Source organism: Polypterus senegalus, chromosome 6, assembly GCF_016835505.1.
Source record: "Polypterus senegalus isolate Bchr_013 chromosome 6, ASM1683550v1, whole genome shotgun sequence".
In the NCBI taxonomy this organism is placed as follows: Eukaryota; Metazoa; Chordata; class Cladistia; order Polypteriformes; family Polypteridae; genus Polypterus; species Polypterus senegalus.
Window position 1 is genome coordinate 127,699,428 of NC_053159.1, and position 22,667 is coordinate 127,722,094.

General features: G+C 38.4%; 1 protein-coding gene across 6 annotated transcripts in view; it reads left to right on the forward strand.

Annotated features, from left to right (window-relative positions):
* LOC120531589 (unconventional myosin-Ic-like) overlaps positions 1-22,667 on the forward strand; it is a 169,872-nt gene that overhangs the window by 84,258 nt on the left and 62,947 nt on the right. Inside the window, exons 1-2 of one of the 6 annotated variants that reach the window (XM_039757130.1) lie at positions 17,049-17,466; positions 21,092-21,121. The exons of 4 other annotated variants lie outside the window; for them this stretch is intronic. In XM_039757130.1, the coding sequence (XP_039613064.1) occupies positions 17,449-17,466; positions 21,092-21,121 (48 nt within the window). In that variant the 5' untranslated portion in view covers positions 17,049-17,448. Of the gene's footprint in view, positions 1-17,048; positions 17,467-21,091; positions 21,122-22,667 lie in introns of those variants that run through there. One more of the 6 variants, XM_039757131.1, reaches the window with a different exon arrangement.

A 22,667-nucleotide genomic window follows, 5' to 3' on the forward strand; every position in this document is an offset into this window, starting at 1 on the left:
CGCTTCGCAGCGGAGAAGTAGTGTGTTAAAGAAGTTATGAAAAAGAAAAGGAAACATTTTAAAAATAATGTAACATGATTGTCAAAGTAATTGTTTTGTGTATTTGGCGGCAGCGTCCACGAAGTTGTTTTCGGCAGCTGCATCAGAAAATGTACCACGACGTCTGACACGCCTCCTTTTTACTGTTTTCTCACAGCTTTGATTGCTGCTGTCATATATATACACACACACACACACACACACATATATATATATATATATATATATATATATATATATAATACATACATACATACATACATACATACATACATACATACATATATATATATATATATATATATATAGACATATATATATATATAGACATATATATATATATATATATAGATATATAGATATATAGATATATATATATAGATATATATATAGATATATAGATATATAGACATATATATAGATATACACATACATACATACACACACACAAATTATATATATGTGTGTATGTATGTGTGTGTGTGTGTATATATATATATATATACACATACATATACTTGTGTGTATGTTTGTATGTGTCTATATGTGTGTGTATAGGTTTGGTCACTGAGTGCAAGGGAAAAATAATAAATTATAGTCTATAAGTTATTAAACAGTAAAACATTAACGCTTTTAAGAAGTACAGGTACATTGAAATTACATTTTCTATGTGAACGTTCAAATTTGTGCCTCGCCTCACCTCGATTGTGAATCGCCTTAATATTATTTTGCCGTGGTGTAGAAAAGGGGTCCCGTGTTTGCACTTGTCTGGGCTATAGCGCAGGGGGAGGATGAAAAAAATTAAAAGTGCTCACTTTGACTTAAGGCAGAAGCGCAGTCAGCGTCTCAAAGGCCGGCACAGCTATGCACGCGCGCTGGCTGCTCGACTTTTGCTGGGCAGGAGACCCCAGTTTGCAGACACGCTCATGATATCAAAAGTCTCAGCGCTTTTGAGGTCATTCATATATATATATATATAGCAAAATACCCGCCTGGCAGCGGAGAAGTAGTGTGTTAAAGAAGTAATCAAAAGAAAAGGAAACATTTTAATAATAACGTAACATGATTGACATTGTCATGAGTGTTGCTGTCATATATATGCCTGCCTAAATAAGTCACCCTCGCTTTGCTCTTACTTTTTTACCGTTCATTTAATCATGGCTAGTGGCGGAAAAATTATAAAATGGAAGGAGGATGGCTTTACCAAAACAATTATTGATGGTGAATCGATTATTCATAAAGCTTGAATTGGTGATCTGTTTTTCTGTGTTAACCTCATATTTTTTCATACTTCTTCTCAAACTAAGGTGGTGCGAGGGTAAAATGAATCGGGATGCGCTGATCAATGTAATCCGTGTACCAGGAAATCATGCATTGACAAAAGCTCCCCTTTGCTTGTAATGCAAAGTGTGATTAAATGCATTATTTTTAACGTTATGGAGCACATACATCGAAGCTTCTCGGCTGTGCTTGTGCTAAGAAAAGGAAAGATTTTAAAAATAACGTAACACGATTGTCAATGTGACCTTTTGTAAGTAGTGCCTGGAGGATTCAGTGTGTAGAAACTCTATAGAGACAGCGTGTGTATTAACTTGTGGATTTTTCTGTGAGTATTTGGTGGCAGTCTGAGGAATTTGCTTCGGAAGACAGCGTTAGCCGCGGAGCTCAGCTCAGAGCAAAATGAGGTGGGAGGGGAGATGATGACGTGACTCCCCCACCCGCCTTAACTGTCAATCCCCACAAACACAGTCTCGAATTTGCATAAGCACACCCTTCACCTACAATTTTAACTTAGTTACAAAGTGATCAAAACTCGCTTATATCCTGCGTCCTCTCATTAAACTTGTATCCCGCATTACCTGTGTGTATGTGAAACGCCAGTGGTAGCCTGTCTATGAACTTAATTTAAAGTTTAGGTTTACACCGTGCTTTCTTTCCGAGCTGGCAACACTCATGAATATATGGTAGTATATGTCACTTGCTCGCTTCTTATTGTTTCGCTGCCTTCTCAATTATATAATGCATGTTTTCTTGAGCGCTTTTTTGAGGTCTTCCTGGTTTTCTATGTACTGCGTGATTACGTGGGAGGCGTGATGATGTCACACGAAACTCCGCCCCCACGGCATTGAAGCTCATCTCCATTACAGTAAATGGAGAAAAACTGCTTCCAGTTATGACCATTACGCGTAGAATTTCGATATAAAACCTGCCCAACTTTTGTAAGGAAGCTGTAAGGAATGAACCTGCCAAATTTCAGCCTTCCACCCACACGGGAAGTTGGAGAATTAGTGATGAGTCAGTGAGTGAGTCAGTGAGTGAGTGAGGGCTTTGCCTTTTATTAGTATAGATTACAGTAGTACTGCTGAAAACCTGAAACAACTCTGTATAGACATCTGAAATCATTAAAACCACATTGTTAGAGACTTGTCCTTATCTTGAAATGATATACAATAGTTCAAGAACACATTAAAAGAATTAACAGGTTAGACAATGTGCATTATCTGACCTGTTACTTTGTAAATATACCATACCATACCATACCATATTTATTTGTTGAGCGCTTAAAAACACAGCATTACAACTGACCAAAGCGCTGTACAGTTACAACAAGCAGGACTAAAAGCAAAATATTAAAAATAAACATTAAGAGAGAATTAAAACAGAGATACTAAAAACAGGTCAAGGGACCAAATAAAATAGAGAAAATAGCAAAAGACAAGTGGAAAATGAAACAGGTTAAGAATTAAAAGCCAATGTGAAGAAGTGCGTTTTTAGGCGAGATTTGAATGTGGCGACTGAAGCGGCTTGCCTAACCACTAAGGGCAGGGAGTTCCAGAGCCTGGGTGCACAGACGGAGAAAGCCCTTTCACCACGAGCTTTAAAACGTGCCTTGGGAACGGTTAGGAGCAGCTGATCTGTGGATCTAAGAACACGAGGGGGATTGTGACAATGGAGCAAGACACTCATATAGGGGGGCTAGACCGTTTAATGCCTTATAGGTTAGGAGGAGAATCTTAAAATCGATTCTGAATCTAACCGGCAGCCAGTGAAGGGTTTTCAAAATTGGTGAAATGTGTTGGATTCTGCTACTTCCAGTTAGAAGCCTTGCAGCCGCATTTTGAGCCAGTTGGAGTCTAGAAAGTGTGGCTTTACTGATACCAAAAAGGCAGGAATTAGAGTAGTCAAGCCGGGACGTAATGAATGCATGAATTACTGATTCCAGGAGGTGGTTAGAAAGAATAGGCTTGAGTTTGGCGATTCGCCTTAGATGGAAAAAGCAGGATTTTACTGTGCTGTTGACTTGAGCATCCATTTTCAGGAACGTATCCATTTTGATTCCAAGATTGGAGACAGACGAAGTTACTGGAATGGGAAGAGAAACGAGGCCAAGGGGTGGAGCCTGTTTGCAGTCGGGACTAAAACAATGACCTCGGTTTTTGAATCGTTCAGGTGAAGGAAGTTTACAGCCAGCCAGTCCTTAATGTCAGATAGGCAGTCGAGGAGAGGTTTGGTGGAGTGTAATAGTGTAATAATTTTCACATAAAGTCAATGTGATGCATAAAATCAAGTCACATTTGTGAAATTGAAGTTCTTTAATATATTTGTGGGGTATATATTTTCATTTGAAAGCTAGAGAGTCAAAGGTTTGTTACTAAATAAAATAATAAGGAATTGTCACTTGTCCACAAAATGTTTCAAAACCTCTTGACTTTAATTTCGGACTTTAGCTTCCCTGGGAAATCTTACCAATAAATGTAAATAAAAGGCACTTAACAAAATTACACATTAAGGCAGCTGTTAATTAGCTTTAGTACTTTTACAACAGTTTGAAGCATAAACTGCTACTGTTCAGTGTCTTTTTGGATAATTTTCAAATCTTGCCCTTTCGTTGCTTTTGCAGTAGAACAGGACTGCACCCTATTTAGTGTAGATCAACTTAATATTAAAATTGAAGAATAGGTATAACACATTTCATGAGGAAAAGAAGACATAGTACATTTTTGTCACCACATTGGATGTTGGTGCTGGAGCTGACGGTGTTTTATTTCTTGATGTCAGATATGATATATTGAGGACTGAGGTATATGCCCTTTACAAAGGGAGCAGAACTTTTGTGCTCCATTCTGTCATGGACATGATTTAATCTGTGAGCTATATGTTGCATTACAATGTATATGTAATGTATACTGTATGTTGCTTTACTAGAGTTTTTAAGGCTGAAAAACCTTTGTCTGTACTCTGCTAAAACTTCTGGTCTGTTTTGTCTTAAAGATCTTCCGAACCATCTCTGGATTCTGTTGTCCATGTCTTTCTGCTCAAGATATGTGGATTGCGTTCTGGAGTTTTTGTTTTGTTTTGTTTTGCTTTCCCTGAAAAAGAATCTTTTAATTAGACATCTGCAACTCATAACTGCTCTGATTTTCATTTGTTTCATAACGTTTCTCACGAATATCAGGGGACTTAACTTTAGTTTCACTATTCTGTGCCTAGTTAGTATTCACCAGGCCGCAAAGAGTAATAAACATTGACAAGGGGAACTTTCATGTTATAGAAAGTTTTGAACATGCACATTGCATATCTGATGTTCATATATATTTTTTGTTCTGTCAGATGATTTCCTGTAGTACAGTGATATTTATTGAGGGAAGTATATGGTGTTCTGCATGCATATTGGAGTGAAATGCAGTAGCTTGCAATTGGGTAATTTTGTGATGGTCATAGCGGTGTATTAGATGATATGTACATTTGCTCCAACGAATACTTTGGCTGTTGCCTGTTCTTTCTTAAATTAACAACTTTTGACATGCACTCAAGCAGCTCTACAGACCTTCCAATTGACAAATGGTGCTTAAGAGAGACTATTATAAAGCTTTTGGTCATGTAATCTTTGCTTTTCTCATGGCAATCTGTCACTTTACACTGATGTGACCCTTCTAAAATCTGGGCTTATTCAGATTAGTGCTCATCAGTTGGCTGAATACAAGCCTGAAACTGCAAGCTCAAACTTCATACTTTGTAGTGTTCAAAACATACGGAATGTTGCTGTTTACAAAGGCTTGTAAATATTCCTTTTTATTTTCCAGCTATTATGTCACAACAGTGCCTTTTGTTCTCTTCTTCTAAGGGTGGTTTGGGTGCTGCACATAGTGACTGGGCTGCCTGTCATGTGCATTCATTGTGAGCAACTAGGCAGTAAAATAGCCTTTTGTGGAAGCTGCATTTAGAACAGTGGGCTACCCTCCAACAACAGTTGTCAAATCGTTGTTTAAAATGAACGCTGAGTCATCAAGCTCCAGACTCCTCTGATTTAGGATGGCCACTGGTCAGGGAAATTTAGGGAATCTTATTTAAGCACGTTTTTCTTGCTTCAATGTAGTTGCAAATCCAGAATCAATTTTTTTTTTTTTTTTAAATAAGCCAGAAATAAATATTTGTTAAGTCCCCACTGTGTATATGTAAGACTGAATCAAAAACCTAACACAGCTAATCTCAGGTGTTCAAGAAGGATGGCTTGAGTGCCTTACCTCATAGTCCATGAGTGTGTTTTTTTTCACTTTGATATAGAATAGTGAGGTTGGTACAATATTCTTGAGTAATGTTTGAACTGAACATGTATTGAGTAGCAGCTGTTAACTCAGCATGGGAATATTTCAGTTTTGCTTTTGCAAGCTTTCAATAGGAAGAAGAAAGGAAGGAAAACATGGAACTATTAAAATAAGAAAGCCAGGGTATTGTATGAATTCAGGTCTGTGTGCATATGCACTTGAGATATGATGTCAGAACCAGAGTATGTTGTGCCATACAAAAAACTATGTATTGTTCTTTTATTCTTAATGGAGTGCAGGTTCTGCTTGAAGACTGATTGATGGATTAGTTGTTTTATCAAGTCTTTTCTGATAATGCATAGAAAGCTTTTAAATGCAGTGTTAAAGATATATTACAGGTGTACTATACTCTGGTGTCTGTAATTATCACAGCCATGATACATTTTAATGTAATTAATTTTGTGTGCTTTTCTTTTTGTATTAATTATTTGCCTGTCATTTTGATCTTGTCTATGGCCTTCTTAAAATAACGCAACATTATGTCCTGCTGATGAAGTTATCCATCCATCCTCTTTTTTTTTTTTCTTTTTTTTTTTTTTTTTGTATCCCTCCTAATTTACAGACATTTCCAAGTAATATTTTTTCCTTTCTTTTTCATTATGTGATCAAAGTATTTTAACTTCATCCTGACTACTTAAGAGTTTGCCATGTTGTGGCCTTTAATCTGATTGAAAATTTGGCTAATCTGTGTGTTTTGCATTGTGGTCTTCAGTTTAAAAGTATCACCAATCTTTATTTCTTCTTTTTATGCCCGTAAGAATATCTCTGCTTTAACTGTTGTGATTTTTGCTGTTGGTGGATTTCATTATGCTGTCCATGGGCCTCATGTATAAATGGTGCGTACACTCAAAAATGTTACATACAAACGTTTCTACGTTCAAATCGCGATGTATAAAACCTAAACTTGGCGTAAAGCCACACACATTTCCACAGTAGCTCGTAACCTGGCGTACGCAAGTTCTCCGCTCTGTTTTGCTGACTGGTGGCACCCAGCGTCAAAGTAGTGCTACTGTTCTGGTGTGGTTTTCCTTTGTTTTTTAGATCCATATACCTGATGCGGCTTTATAAATACACTGAAATTAACCGCATATTGTCTATTAGTTTAATGCATCTGATTTGTAATTAACCTGTAACAATATAATGGTCCACAGAATGATCAAACTATTCTAAATACAATAGCTGCTTTAGCATTGTTACTCTCACTGCACCTTCTTCTTCTCCTTTCAGCTGCTTCCGTTAGGGGTTGCCACATTGGATCATCTTTTTCCATATTACTCTCACTGCACCACTAGGAGTATTTATATCACTGTATCTGAGTGGGTGATTGGAAAGAGAATTATCGGTATACAGCATCAAGCACACTCTGCCTCAGCCATGCTATCTATTGAACTGCTGTCATACAGCAAACGCTTCAGAGCCTTTCCTCACGATTCAAAAACCATTTCATCCCAAGAACTATAAACACACTCAGTCCATCAAGTGCTCCTTGTAGAACTGTTTGTACTTATTAGTACAATCCCCTCACTGTAAACTTGCGATACAGTTATAATATTGCACAACCTTGAGCCACTTTATAAAGCACATATTACGTATGATGATGATATCATTTTTAAGATGAAATGCAGCAAAATATGTTATACAGGTAAAACTTTAACTTAATTTAAATAATCTGTATTGTTAATAAATAAACATGTGAGGACACCGTGTCGCAGTTCTAGCAAAGAGCTGGCACTTCGTTTATGGATTGTTCCTGTCTCGCGCTGTATTCTTGCTGGGGCTCGCTCGACAAGGGAAGGATAGATGGATGGAATAATTAAACACGTACTATGAAGATATTTCAATGTTCCTTAAAAGTTTTGAAGAATCTGCGTTTCAAGCTTACAGATAGCTTAACGGCTATTACAGAGCTGATTGTGTGTCGATTAGGTATTTGGAGAAAGAAAAGTAAGGACAGGAATTGGTACGTTTTGAAAGAGACAGTACTGCTGCAATAAATTATTTCATCGAAGGTTGCGCACGGCGCAGCAAGCATCCAGCGTGAGGCATGAACAATCACTGTGCCACCGTGTTCCCATGTTTAATAACATGCTTTAATTCTTATCGTCATGAAAATGATATCAAGTATACATATCAGTATTTTAATTATTCAGAGAGCTGTAATATCACGAATGTAATGGATTCTGTATCCTGTCGAAAGAAGAGAAAGCCTGGAAGCACGTACTGTAGTGATTCACACACACACAGAGCACATAGAAGATCAAAGACAAAACAAAGCATTTAACATGCTACTTTAGTTACGATGGGATTTGAGAAACTAGTAAATTAAACGATTTTAAGATGAAGTTTATGATATTCTACTTTAATGACAAAATAAACTACATAATTAAAGTGGAAATTTAGAGATTAAAGTTGACATTTCGTGCTTTTTTCCTACTGTGTGGCAATTTTTGTTCTCTGTACCCTAATAAGCTTTCATATGACACTCAGACGGTGGGCTACGACTCTCCTTTTAACAACGACTTTGACAACATTTTTATTTCAGGCACTGTGAGACTTGGTGAACTTGAGCTTTTGAGTTTCTCAGACACTGTGTCACTCAATCAACTTCCTTTTGTTATTTATAACACTGTTTAAACCAACAAATAATACGTTTTTCCTTGCCTCCACTTGGTATTTGCTGAAATTCTTCTATTTCAACCCTGTGCTTTTGCTGTTGCCTTTTCACAGAACGCTGAGCTTAAGGGCTGTTTATATTGATTTGCATATTCAAAGAGGCATAATTCTGGGAGGAGACAGGATGGGACAGCAGGCATGTGCGTTACTTTTCATGCTGACAGGGATTTATGTAGTGGAAGAATGTGGAAGTTGGCGTTCGCACAGATTTATACACCTGGATTTTTTTGTGCATAAGCACATTTCCACGTTTGTCCATATGCCATATTATAGTGTGAATTCTTCCCACAGCGTTATGCATGAGGCCCCAGGTCATTGCCGTTTTCCTTGAAGAAGACATTGTACTCTAGTGTCTGTATTCATTGGATTTCTCAGCATAGATCTTTTTTCATTCCTTTTTTTTTCAGATGGTTAGTGATCACATCAGCAAAATATATCCTTAACCATGTGGTAGTATTTTTACTTTTCTTTTTTTTTTTTTTTTCGGGGTCTTTTTCTTATTTGTCACCTTATTCTTCATTTTCAGTGTGGTCTAAAATGCCTAGCCAGGTGACAACGCTGCTGCTTGTTTGGTGCCTATCATTGACTCGGTGTATGTCCTTGAGCGAGTCACTTACACTCCTGTCTACCAGCTATTTAAAAAATATCCATCCATCCATCTTCTAACCCGCTGAATCCGAATACAGGGTCACGGGGGTCTGCTGGAGCCAGTCCCAGCCAACACAGGGCACAAGGCAGGAACCAATCCAGGGCAGGGTGCCAACCCACCGCAGTATTTAAAAAATATTCTATATGTAAACTGTAGATATAATTTTGCATTGTTTAATGTCTAAGTATTGCGCTGACTATAGAAGTGTACTATGTAAAACAAAGGTGTTTTATTCTCTCCCCTCATTATTAAAGAGGTGTCATATAAAGGAACTTTAAGATTTGCATTGAATCCCTAGGTGCAATTTCATACAGTATATAATGAAGCATCTGTTTGAATCTTCGAGTCTTGTGTGGGTTGAAATAGGTGTGATATTTAATTATGAAAAAAGGCCAGTTGACACCCAAATGTAAATAGTGTAAAGGAAAACAAAGAAAAAGTAGTATGCACAGCCCAAATGTTTAACTTATGCATGTTACCTGAAGTTTGTTTGCATTTTATTATGCAACTTCTTTTTTCCAACAAATTAAAACTTTATTTCTGACAAGACATGGAATAATGGCTTGTTGAAATTGTGTTAAGAACAGACTGTGGTCATTTTAAAATTTTACATATGTTGATTTATAAAAATACAGTATAAAGGCAATCTTTTAGCTTTGTATCTTTTTCTGCTAGTGCATATCTCTTTATCACTTAATCAAGATCCATTTTTATTAAATGTTATGTGATACAAATTACCAAGGGTAATAAAGGACATGTTACGGTTTTTGATAGAATATGTACAGTATGGAGGGCAACTTTATACTAATATATACAGATATACACCAGTTTCTTACTAACCAGACTTTCTTCTCTCATTTGTTCTGTGGTCTCTTCCTCCCTGTAAAACATTTGTGATTTGTCTATTATTTGTAGTTCACATGGCCTCCCTCTGCATTTGCAGCTCTTACCACTCCTGCTTGCCTATATCTGCCTGCATTTGTTTGTGATGGAAGTCTGTAATTGCTATGGTGGGGCACACCTGTTTCTGTGTGGTATGTGTTGGAACCTTTTGGCAGTTTCATACCTAGGAACTCCTTAAGGTTTATAGACATAATCTATATATATAATTCACTAAGGCAAAACACCCATGGAAAGCACGCCGGAAGGGGCGTGGATTCACTAAGCCGACAAGTGAGACACCTATGGCGCACGCAGGAAGGAGCCACGCCCACCAGCTCCAAGACCATTGGATACGACGACAACTCGCAGAGCCACGCCCACCAACTCGGACGTGACAACACAGAAAAAATGGCGTAATTTATATTCGTCTGTTGTAGAGGCCACGTTGACTGTTCATAGAGGCATGTTTCTCCCGTAGGTGAATCGCCATATACAGCGTTTAAAACGGTTTGTGAGTGGTATCCCATGGGATCCTTAAAACAATCCTTTACAACTGAGGTTAAAACACAATGAAGTAAGCTGCGCACGACCGCATGCACCATAGCAAACTGTTTTACACGCTACATACAGAAATTCGCATCCGCGACAAACATGCGTCTTCTTAGATGCTCCTGCAGGGTCACGGAAAGTCTACGTGAGTCACAGGTGCATCTGGACTGTGCAAAGACAACGACTCAAGTGACGAGTTGGAGGTGGGCACATGCGCGACGGCGGTTCGCCAGTTTTCAGTCCAGGACGATTGTGTGTTGGTTCGTTCCGTGCATTGTTACAATGTTGCTTTTCTTGCTGATTTATTACATTACCGATTTTTCAAATGTTAATTTTCTCCATGTGCTTAAAAATCATTAAAAAAACCGGCCTGATTATGTGGCGTATGGCACGCCGCAGGTTGGCTAGTATTCTATAAAGTTTAGTAGGTTCATTTGTGGCGGTATTCCTTGCTGATCAAGTTACTTTGTGGAATGATGCAGGTCTTTCCTTAGAGGAGGTGTGTCCTTGCTTTTTAATTTTCTTTACTTTTGTATATTTAACTTTAGCTAAGCTCAGTAACTGTTCACAGTAACTGTTTCCATGGCACTTGATATCCTCCATGTCCTGCTGCTAATTTAATGTACTTGCCAGATGATATCTGCAGCCTCATACCTGCTGCCATGAGTTCTTTCTGGCGCACAGAGTGGAAGAGATTAGGTCATGCTTCACCCTGAGTGAGCTTTCACACAAGAAGGAAACTTCAGGGTGTGTGAGGCGACTTCCTTCAACTCACAAATGCTTGGGGTCCTGACAATCCTGGCTTGGGGTCAGCAAAGGAGGAGGAGCACACCAAGGGAGGGGAGACACAGAGAGAGAGAGAGAGAAAGTCTGGAAAACGTTACTCACATTCCTCCAGCCTACAGTCACGGTTTTATTGGCAGTCTGTACTAGAAAAAGGCTGTTGCATGCTTACCAAACCAAATGAGTGTTCTCTGTTTTTGTGAACTAGACTTCTTGATGCCTGCCTTTAGAAAATGTGTACAATGAGGTGGTGAAGTGGTTTCACAGTTTAAAATGCCTAGCATAGAGCATAATCATTGCTGGATATTTTCCTCTCATGGACAGAATGAGCTGTGACATACCTGTCATTGATGGTACTTTCACAATGGAGTGAAAGGATGGGCATGCCACACCTGTGGGTTACTGCTGTAGACTGAATGACCATATTGAATAGTTAAAGAGGCTTCCTACTGTATTTCACCGGAGATCTGACAGTAAACTCCATTTAAAGTTAACTCAAAAACAGACACTGGGCTGAGATGAACTATTGCCATAAACAAGCCCTAGTAATATAATCAGAACCACACACCCGTCTGCATTCACCTACCATGCTGATACCAGTGTTGAGACCATCCACCCCTTAAACACATAGTTTGAATGAAGGAAGACAGATAGATGACTGTGTCCAGGATGAAGCTGCTAGAGTCCTAACTTGGATGTAAAACACTTTTCACTGGAAATACAAAACTGGTTTCTTGTTCCTGTCAGGTAGAGAATCCTGTAGAACAGTGGTCCTCAACATTTCTTCCTCCTATGGTTCCCTAGAGAACCATAAGGGCTCATTTATACTTCATGCTCAGAACGCGTACGCGCCCGGATCATGGCTGCCACGCGTTCCCAGCGTTCATTTCACGCGTCCCCTGAGCAGGTCCTCAGAAATTAGCGTGACGCATGCGCGCGTTGCAGTACCAGCAAAAAGTCGGGGCGCAGTGTGCTAAAAGTCAGAACGTGACGTCAGTATCTGTTTACTATCTACATGTGACAGAAAGCCTCTATGCAGATCCTACGGGATGAATGCTTCGACGTGGTTTAGCAAAATGGCGACATAAAGATGCATTCGTGGTGTTTTTATATTCAAGTGTCGCATATTCCCGATCGTAATGACACGATACATTTTAAAAGTCTCACATACCATCTTTTGTGCCGTCTTTTAAAAATTTTTTTTGCAACTTAACAACAGCAACATAATGTATAGCGCTGTATTTGAGCCACTGAGAAAAAAAATAAAGGACACGGTGAAAACGTGTATTTTGTGATTAAAGTGGAAATTTCGTCTTTAATCTCAAAATGTCCACTTTAACCTCGTAGTTTACTTTATCATTAATGCAGACCACCGTAAACGTCATCCCAGTTTGACATGTATGATATTCCAACTCTCTGTACATTTAGAATCTTTAGATTTGTACTTGATACCACTTTCATGATGAAATGCATTAAAGTGTGTATGTTACATTTTACATATAATTTCGTTTAAATAATAAATACTGTTAATAATTACACACATGGGGGTGTCACGGTGGTGGAGCGATAGCACTGCTGTCTCGCAGGGAGTTATGTTGCTAGTATTTCCTGCTTGTATTCCACACTGTGCTCCAGTTTCCTTCCAAAGATTTGCAGATTTGGGGATTTGGTGCAGCTAAAATGACGCTAATATATGCGAATGCTTGTATTCACCTTGCGATGAGCTGAGGCCTTGTCCAGGGATTGTTTCTCACTCATGCCCAATGCTTGCTGGAATGGACACATCCCTGGATTGATGGATTTAATCAATAAACATAATTTTCAGAGATATTCCAGGCAATTCATAACACAGAGAAGCCGAACATGTTCTCACCGTGATAATATCTCGCACTGCCACCTGGTGGATTCCTCCATATTTATGTAAAGTACGCGCTGAAGTATAAACACTACAACGTTTGCGTAGCAGGAGCGTCCGTCGCATCACATGAAGTATAACTCCGGCCCAAGAATAATTTCTTCTATCAACAATAACAATATTTTACATGAGTGAAAATGTAAATGTGTTTCCTATCCACATACAACAATCAAGCAAGTGGGGGAAAAAGAAACAAATCTTATAAGGCTGGTGAAGCAGTCCGGTAAGCCATGAAAGGGTGGCTAGCACTGAAACCTGTGTGGTTTAAAAAGTGAGTGGAACGGTAGCAGCAACACAGGTCGAGCTGCATCTCCTCAATGAAACTGGCCTTTCTTTGGCATCATTCTAAAACACAAAATTTTTTTATGGCATGATCGATCTCTTTTTCTTGTTGGGTCTTGTTGTGAGCAGCCTGTTCCCATTCTAAATACAGGTTAGTAGGTGCTGCACTAATAAACACGAGTAGACACTGGAGGAACAATTTATTGTTAAGTGTTAATGTGATCCTCCAAATTTGTGTGTGTGTATGTATATGTATATATTATGTATATCTATTGTATTAAAAAATTTTCTGTCGTGTCCGCATTATTCAGTGTTAACTGCTCCCTCCACACCTTTCATCCAGTCACTACTCCTACTGCGCACATCCTCTCTCCGTACCACCCAATGACACTCTTAGTGCTGCTAACTCCCCTTTCAACACAGTCAGTTATAATAGCAAGGCAGAAAAGCATATTATCGATTCAAGAATGTTGAAATTTAGATTGCAGTAGAAAAACGGCAGCAAGAACTGATAATGAATAAAAATCAAGAACAAAGAGAATCGTTCAATAAAAGAGAAAGAGAAAAATATCCCAAACAATATATATATATATTTTTTGTTCTTTATTTCGCCTTATGCAATTTCTTGTATTAGGAATTTGTTAATTTTCGCATACCCCGTGGGGTCAGAGCGCAGGGTCAGTCATTGTACAGTGCCCCTGGAGCAATTACAGATTAAGGGTCTTACTCAAGGGCCCAGCAGAGTAGGATCTCTTTTGGCAGTGACGGGGAATCGAACTGGCAACTTTCTGGATACCGGCACAGATCATTAGCCTCAGAGTATGTGTACAGAAATTTAAAAAAATCATTGTTTATAGAATCTATCCATCCATCCATTATCCAACCCGCTATATCCAAACTACAGGGTCACGGGGGTCTGCTGGAGCTAATCCCAGCCAACATAGGGTGCAAGGCAGGAAACAAATCCCGGGCAGGGCGCCAGCCCACCACAGTGTTAGAATCTAAGTTAGAGGATAAAGTAATTCATATTATTGTTTTTCATTAGGCGTTAATGTAATTGAATTTTTTATTTACTTTTTATTATGTTTTACTTTTTTACTATTCTTTATTATTCATTGGTATTTAAAAGAGACGGTATAGTGGAATACTCAAGTAACTGATTTTCTGTCTATGATAACTAAGGACCAAACTGTCTTCCTCCCGTGCCCCACATACTCTTCTATATACCATCTGTTTAAATACAATCGCTTTCTGTAACGGAGGTGCACCCCAATGCCCTTCAAGCGGCTTAGCCACGAGATAGCTGGCACCTAGCATCCACACCTGGGGGTTGGCGAGCGAAGTGAGCAGGGGGAAGAGCCCCCTAGTATATACAGTATATGTATATATGTTTTATGTATATATACATAAAATGAATATTAAAGCGGGGTCCTTGAGAACACTGACAGTTTTGCAAAATTGACATCCATGCTACTGCTTAGAGTATTTTGCATCAATTTTATAATTTTAAGTCAACTTGCAGCGCCCTGGTGGAAAACCACTACCCTAGAACATTCTACTTTTAAATAACATTGCTATTAAAAGCTCCATCCTAGAATACCTGTCTGCCTTTGTATTCCATTTCAATACATGTGACAGTGAGGGTGTTCTAACAGTAGCCAGCGTATTATCCAGATGATTCTCAATATTACGTTTTGTGACTTTGGTTCTATAGTTCAAATTTATTGAGGTTTGTCTATCAAATACTCTATATACTGTTGTAATTATGGCTGAAGATGCATCATTTCACTCATTATTTATAAAACTGTTTTCTTTTATTACACTTTCGTATGTTTCTTTGGTACATCTTTCTCAGTTCTTAATGCTCTGGCTTTTCAACAGTCCTCCTAGTGTTATCTAGTATTTGTTCCATTATTAGGTACAGGTTTTGTTTTATTACTGTAATATTTTTCTGAAAAGCTCCTGGCGATGGTGCATAACATAAATGGAGCTGTAAACAGGTTTACTAATCCTCATAACTGTGAAGTAAAGCTTACCAGACCCTACTGATGAACCCCCCTTTCACTTTAGAGCAACAAACATCCAACTACTGAAAAGCAAAAGATAAATACAAGTTGAGAAGAGGCCAAAAAAAAAAACAAGACTCTGTCCCTTACCTGACCATCCTCCATTCTGCACTCCATTGGAGCCCTTTATTTACTTGTACTGTCCAGTCTGTCTACTGCCTCTTGTTTTATTATTTCTTAGACTCTGTCATGATGTGGATACTCTCAACACACTGACTGTAGACGAGAGTGTTAATAAGAACAGGTTTTGTAGCAAAGATATGACTTGCTAGGCTGTTTTTCTTTAACATTGGCACGTTGATGTAGACATCCACACTCACTAAAGCCAGGCCAATTTAGAGTTGCCATTTCAATCATACCATTTTCAAAACCAGCTAATCCAAGTCAGTGTCATAGGCCAGCCAAAGCCTATCCCAGCAGTACTGGGTGCAAGGTAGACCTCTGCCCTGAACAGGGCACCAATCCATTGTTGGGCCCACTTGCACATTCGCCCATTTAGTGTAAAAAGCTGAACTGACAGATAATGAGAGCTTAAAAGTGTACCTAACGGATAGTAAAGAACAAATATAACAATGTATACATCAAACACAGTTGCAATATAAAACTGTATATAAAATAACAGTACAGGATCAATTGATCAGTTATAAGTCTAAATTAGTTTAGCATATGTTGTGGCAGTGAACATTTATTATTATTGAAACTTGCAAATAACCCAAAGATATTTGAGAAATTGCAGGAAATACTCCTCCTTTGTAAATCATAATTAAGAAAATATAAATTTTACACAGAAGCACACATTATTATTTTTGACTAAACAATATTTGGCGTCTTTTCCAGATGATTACAGTTGTACACAATTACTGACAACAGGTTGCCTGCAGCACCCCCTTGAAGTATCAGCAGTGTGCCCAGAGATCACTTTGAACTGTAATATTAGATTGAATACTTCTCCATTGTATAATACTTTGATAGATTTTGTAAAAGCATTAAGTGAGCAATTCATCCTGGAAGGTATTATTAGTAGTAACATTCAGTACATGCTTGTAGAGTTATGTGAATATCCTTCGCCACAACCTGTGTAGTTTTCACAATTTCCTCCCACATCCCAAAGATGTGCTGGTTATGTTTTTTCTGCTGAGCAAGGTACAGTTTGAGTGGGTGTGTGAACAATGTGTGATGGATGTATGTCAGGTAGTGTTCATTGCTGCCTTGTGCAAAATATTGCCCGGATTAATATTGGCTTCCCAGAACTGGATCAGCAGCTTAGAAAATAAATTAATAAAAAAAAAGACAACACTGTGCTCATAAAAATGTTTGTATATCTCTATAAAACAGTTTGTGAAAGAAGCAGTAAAGGCTGCTTGTGAAAACACAGGCCTGAAGAGAGTGAGTATAAGAGTGTTACTTTTGCTTTAAATACCTTTTGCAATGACAGAGATCTTGTTTGCTTAAAATATGCCGCAGCTTGCTAGACGGGCTGTTGGAAAATCTTGGCCCTTGATCATCTGATTTTTTTTTTTTTTTTTAAAGTTATGGGCAGAATACCAGCAGTTCCAGACTCTTTCTGGTCCCTCTCTCTCCCTCTCTCTCTCTCTCTCTCTCTCTCAAGGGTGTCTCTAATTTTTTATGCTAAAAGAAAAGCTGGTTTCTTCCAGATGTTTGCATTTAGGCGCCCTGTTAGCTGCTGTTTATGCCTCCGTGCTTTAATAGGAAAAGGAGCTCTTTTTACTTGTTCTGAGAATGTCCTTGCAGTCCAGTAATGGAAGAAGAATCACGGCTTCAGTGAGAGAAAGGAAATAGGGCAAATGGAGAGTGGAAAGCTGGAACGAGAGGGGGAAAAAACAAAGTAAAAAAAAAAAAGTCTCCAGAAAGACTGTTGGACTGGACAGTGAAGGCCTAGTGGAACACAGACAGCGGAAAACATCGAAGTAACCTTTTTGAGATAACTTTAAGAGAATGGAGTCATAGTCTTCTGCTCACAGTGTTGTTCGCAAGAAGAGGAAAATGAAATACAGAGTGATGGTGAGCTTAGGAAGGCTTTTTTCCTCTTTTGATAACTTATTTTTACAACTGGATTGTGTTTTAACTTTATGTACTGGAATACTAAGGGTAAAAAAAAAATAATAATAAACTTGCAGCTGTTGAGCATCCAAAGATTTAGAAATATCCTTTATTTCCTCTTTGCTTTGTGAAGTTGTTTTTGCAGTGTGCCTTGTCAGCACCATGGGGGAAAGACTATCCTGTGTACCCAAGCAGTGCAGTTATTTGAATCTTGGTCTGATTCGGAAATGGATATTCCTGGCACCTTTTACTGCCACCGGCAGATCAGAATGCTCCTTCTCTCTGGCATCCACGTGAATAGTGTTTCAAATTGCTCCACATGCTTATACTTTTTTTTGTGAAAAGATTAAGGGCTGATAGCAGCAGTTAAGTTACAACAGGGAACATAATAGGAACTAACATGACAGCAGTGTTAGCACCCCACTTGTTTTGCACACACAAGTCTAATAGTTTCAGATTACTGCCTTGCAGTGCTGCATTGGAGCAGGGCATTTACAATGCTGTAATAGCTTTCTGTCTACTTCAGATAATGTATTCCAAAGTACTAGGCATCAAAAAGTCACAAGTTGCACTATGGCAAGAAGACACATAATCTAGTTAGACTGTTGTTGTAATTGATCAGGCAAAAAAAAAATCTAGTCTAGTAGGGTTATAGAGAAGGAAACCTTAGAACAAGGGAACAGGTGTGCGTGTGTGTGTTGGTACACACTATTCCTTGTGCTTTGAATGTGGTCCTTGTTTTACCAACTGTTAGCAGATCACTGGTCATCCTTGGGATGATACTTTCTGATACTAGGCCATAGCTAGCTGATCCTTGAGTAAATGGAAATGTCAAATGATTAACCTATTTTAGGGAGGTACAACTAGCATTTTTCTTGTATTGACATTTTATTTGCTTTGCTTCTTTGGGTGTGATCTCTATGGATGTAAAATTAATAGAAAAGCAAGTGGGAAACATGAGTTGTACAGCAACCTTCGTAAGATGCCTGAATCATTTTATCCTCCAAGTTCGGACTGTTTTATAATTTTTGTGAAGTATGTGATTGTCGATTGCATCTATTTATAAAGACATGTATCACAATCTGAAAAGAGTACTAATTGTTTGAACTTAAGAACATTTTCTGTTTTGGAAAAGTTAGAAAACCAGTCAGTAGCAGTTTTTATGATCTTTGTGTGTGTGGTGTTGTCTTTTTTTTTTTTAACCCCCTGCCCCAAGGGAGTCTGAGATTTGTCTTGTGTATTACAAAAATATCCAGGTTTGAACGTCATTTAAATTGGTCCAGTATGAGTGAGTGATGGTCTGACATCATGCCCTGAGTTGGTCCATGCCTTTGCTGCTATGAAAGGCTTTGAATCCCTGTGACCCTAAGTTGGATTAAGGGGTTTAAAAATTGATGGATGGCTAGATACATTACAATACAATTTATTTTTGTATAGCCCAAAAGGAGTGCCGCAATGGGCTTTAACAGGCTGTGCCTTTTGACAGCCCCCTAGCCTTGACTCTCTAAGAAGACCAGAAAAAGCTCCCAAAAAACCCTTGTAGGGAAAAATGGAAGAAACCTTGTACAGCAGTTAAAAGAGAGACCCTTTTCCAGGTAGGTTGGGCGTGTAGTGGGTGTCAAAAAAGGGGGTAATTACAGTACAATACACAGAACACAAGTAATCCTCAATACAATATAATAGTGCAATAGATCTGTGATTGATTTTGGTGGACCTTTGGTACAATATATACTCCCAACATTTAAAGCCATCTAGCACTGCAGAGAACAAAACTACAGGGAAAGAAAAAGATAATTCACAGATAGCTTTCAACCTTCATATCCTAGATGAGATTGATGCCCTTTGTAAACATTTATTTCTTAGACTCCGTGCTAGATCCTTTCTGTTTTTATAGCACATTTTTTATTTCCTGAACTTGTATTCCATTCCATTAATTAAGACAGAGTTGCTAGAGTTTCTAACATTTCGAGTATATAGACAGGGAGACAAGCTGAACGAACTACTATAGTTGAAAAGTAGTAGTTTATTGCATGTGAGCAACTGTCTTACCATGTAGCAGGCATTGCTTACCGTCTTGCATTTCAAGGCAAAGTATTTAGATTGCATGTGACTAAAATACAGTATTACATAATTAAAACAAGCCTGTAATGTTAGAAGACGCTACATTTAAATTAATTATCTAGGCCTGAAGGCCGAAGGGTTAACAAGCATGACAATGTCAGCGCTGTCCAGCCTGTCCTATTATTGTTCTTATTATTCATCCAATGGTTTTTGGCAAGCGTTTTCCAATTAACTTTGGAAAAGAGCCAGTGGAATCTTTGTGGCAGTCCAAATGATGGATTGGGTTTGTGTAAGAAGCTTTTTTACAGTTCAACAGCCTGTCTGTTTTAAAAGTTGCCTTGACACTGATACCAGCATGAACATCCATCCATTTTCTGATCCTGTTTTTTAACACACCGGCTGTGGTGTACAAGAACTTGTTAAACAGCATTAGAGACAACAGTTGCAGGCAACCTGCATCACTGAGTGCATTCATATGCACACGGATAAACTGGATTAAGGTGAACAACCTGGTTAAGGCAGAAACCTAGTTTCTCACAAATCTGTCGTTACATGAGCAAGTAATATTCTGGAGTTCTCCTTAGTCAAAAATGCTCTGACATCATTACACTGCGAAAGAAACAGTTAATCATCATCAACAGTTACGGTGAATCTGATAATATACACAATGCATTTGATAATTTTATTGCACTTTATAAATATGTTTCTATTCAAATTAACACTTTATTTATAGATTTTTGTTAGAGAAATGCACACAGCTCACTCTTTTCTGTTTGCCTGTGCAGCTGAGCCCAGCAAAGGACCCCAGTACATGTGCTTCTTGCCATACACCCAGTGTTTCTTGAATAATAATAACTTTGGCATTTTTACTTAAATAAGATAAGCATTGCATTAGGTTACTTGTAAAATAATTGGACTATGTAACATGCATTACTTTAAAGTTTTACCCTACTGCTCTTAAGATTATGTTGCTGAGTTTAGCACTGTACATTCAGCTCATCAATATAAATTTAGTGATTTCTAAAATTCTGAAACGGATTATTTCAGCCAGGTAAAGGATAATGTTATTTCCCAAACATTTGCCTGTGGAAATTTATTTTGTGGATGCTTCTACTCGTGGCTGCTTGAAAGCATGTGCAAAACAAAAAAAAAAAGGGTTTACCTGGCATTTTATAAACCAGGTTTCTGTGAATAACCGGGTTGTTGAAGCACATGTAAATGCACTGAATGTCATGGCCCTGATGCCCAGAAAATTTTAACCCTGCTTAAAAGTTAATTTAATCAGGAAAAACTCTTCACATTTAATAACTGGAAAGTATGATCTTTGTTCAGGTGTATGGTGGCTGCAGAATAGGTGAGATGGTAGCTTGTTTGACTGCATGATAGAGTTTTTTTGGTTTAAATCCCATCTTGTGTTTTTAATTTTAACTTATTTAGATTTTGTATACAAAAATATATGCAGAAGAATAATTATCAACATTACATACTGTAAGTAATATTAAAATGTTGTTTTTTCTTGTCACAGAAAGAAAATCTCCCATATTATTCTAAAAATGTAAGTTACAATATTCACACCATTCAGTGTTTTTGTCAAGAGATCTCTGCTAGGGATATAAAAGTCTTAAAAAATTTGGTAAACACTTTGTATAAAGAACCAGAAATGTGTGAACATTTACACAGTAATATGCACTTGGTGTCAAATTACAGCAACTTAAACTTGCCAGATTTAATTTTCAGCTTATTTTTAGTGTATTCATCTGAGCATTGGAGGGTGAAGTGGATTGCTTTGTGTCTCTAGAATGTCTGCTAACATGACAGGCATTAATCTGTATTTTATGCTTATGTAGATGATGAGTTGCATGAGAGGTTGGACACTAAGAAGAGAGAAAAGGACCTGTACTGATTAGCTAGACAGAGGGACCGAGCTGGGAAAGATGTGCAGCAGGTTAGGGTGATAAAGGATAAAAATGGAAATGTACTCACAAGTGAGGAAGGAGGGTGTGTTGAGCAGATGGAAGAGTACTTTGAGAGGCTGATGAATGAAGAGAATCGGAGAGAGTGAAAAGGTTGGATGACGTGGCGATAGTGAATCAGGAAGTGCAACGGATTAGCAAGAAGGAAGTAAGGACAGCTATGAAAAAGATGAAGAATGGAAAGGCCGTTTGTCCAGATGATTACCCATGGAAGCATGGAGGTGTTTAGGAGAGATGGCAGTGGAGTTTTTAACCAGATTGTTTAATGGAATCTTGGAAAGTAAGAGGATGCCTGAGGAGTGGAGAAGAAATGTACTGGTATGGATTTTTAAGAATAAGGGGGGTGTGCAGAGCTATAGTAACTACAGAGGGATGAAATTGATGAGCCACAGCATGAAGTTATGGGAAAGAGTAGTGGAAGCTAGGTTAAGAAGGGAGGTGATGATTAGTGAGCAGCAATATGGTTCCATGCCAAGAAAGAGCACCACAGATGCAATGACTGCTCTGAGGGTGTTAATGGAGAAGTATAGAGAAGGCCAGAATGAGTTGCATTGCATCTTTGTGGACCTGGAGAAAGCATATGACAGGATGCCTCGAGAGGAGCGGTGGTATTGTATGAGGAAGTCGGGAGTAGCAGAGAAGTATGTATGAGTTGTGCAGGATATGTATGAGGGAAGTGTGACATTGGTTTGGTCTGCGGTAGGAGTGACAGATGCATTCAGTGTGGAGGTGGGATTACATCAGGGATCAGCTCTGAGCCTTTTCTTATTTGCAATGGTGATGGACACGTTGACAGACGGGATTAGACAGGAATCCCCATGGATTATGATGATTGTTGATGACGCTGTGATCTGTAGGGAGCAGGTTGAGGAGATCCTGGACAGGTGGAGATATGCTCTAGAGAGGAGAGGAGTGAAGGTCAGCAGGATCAAGACAGAATTCATGTGTGTGAATAAGAGGGAGGTTAGTGGAATGGTAAGGATTCAGGGAATAGAGGTGAAGATGGATGAGTTTAAATACTTGGGATCAATAGTACATAGTAACAGGGATTGTGAAAGAGAGGTGAAAAAAGAGTGCAGGCATGGTGGAATGGGTGGAGAAGAGTGTCTTTAGTAGTTTGTGATAGAC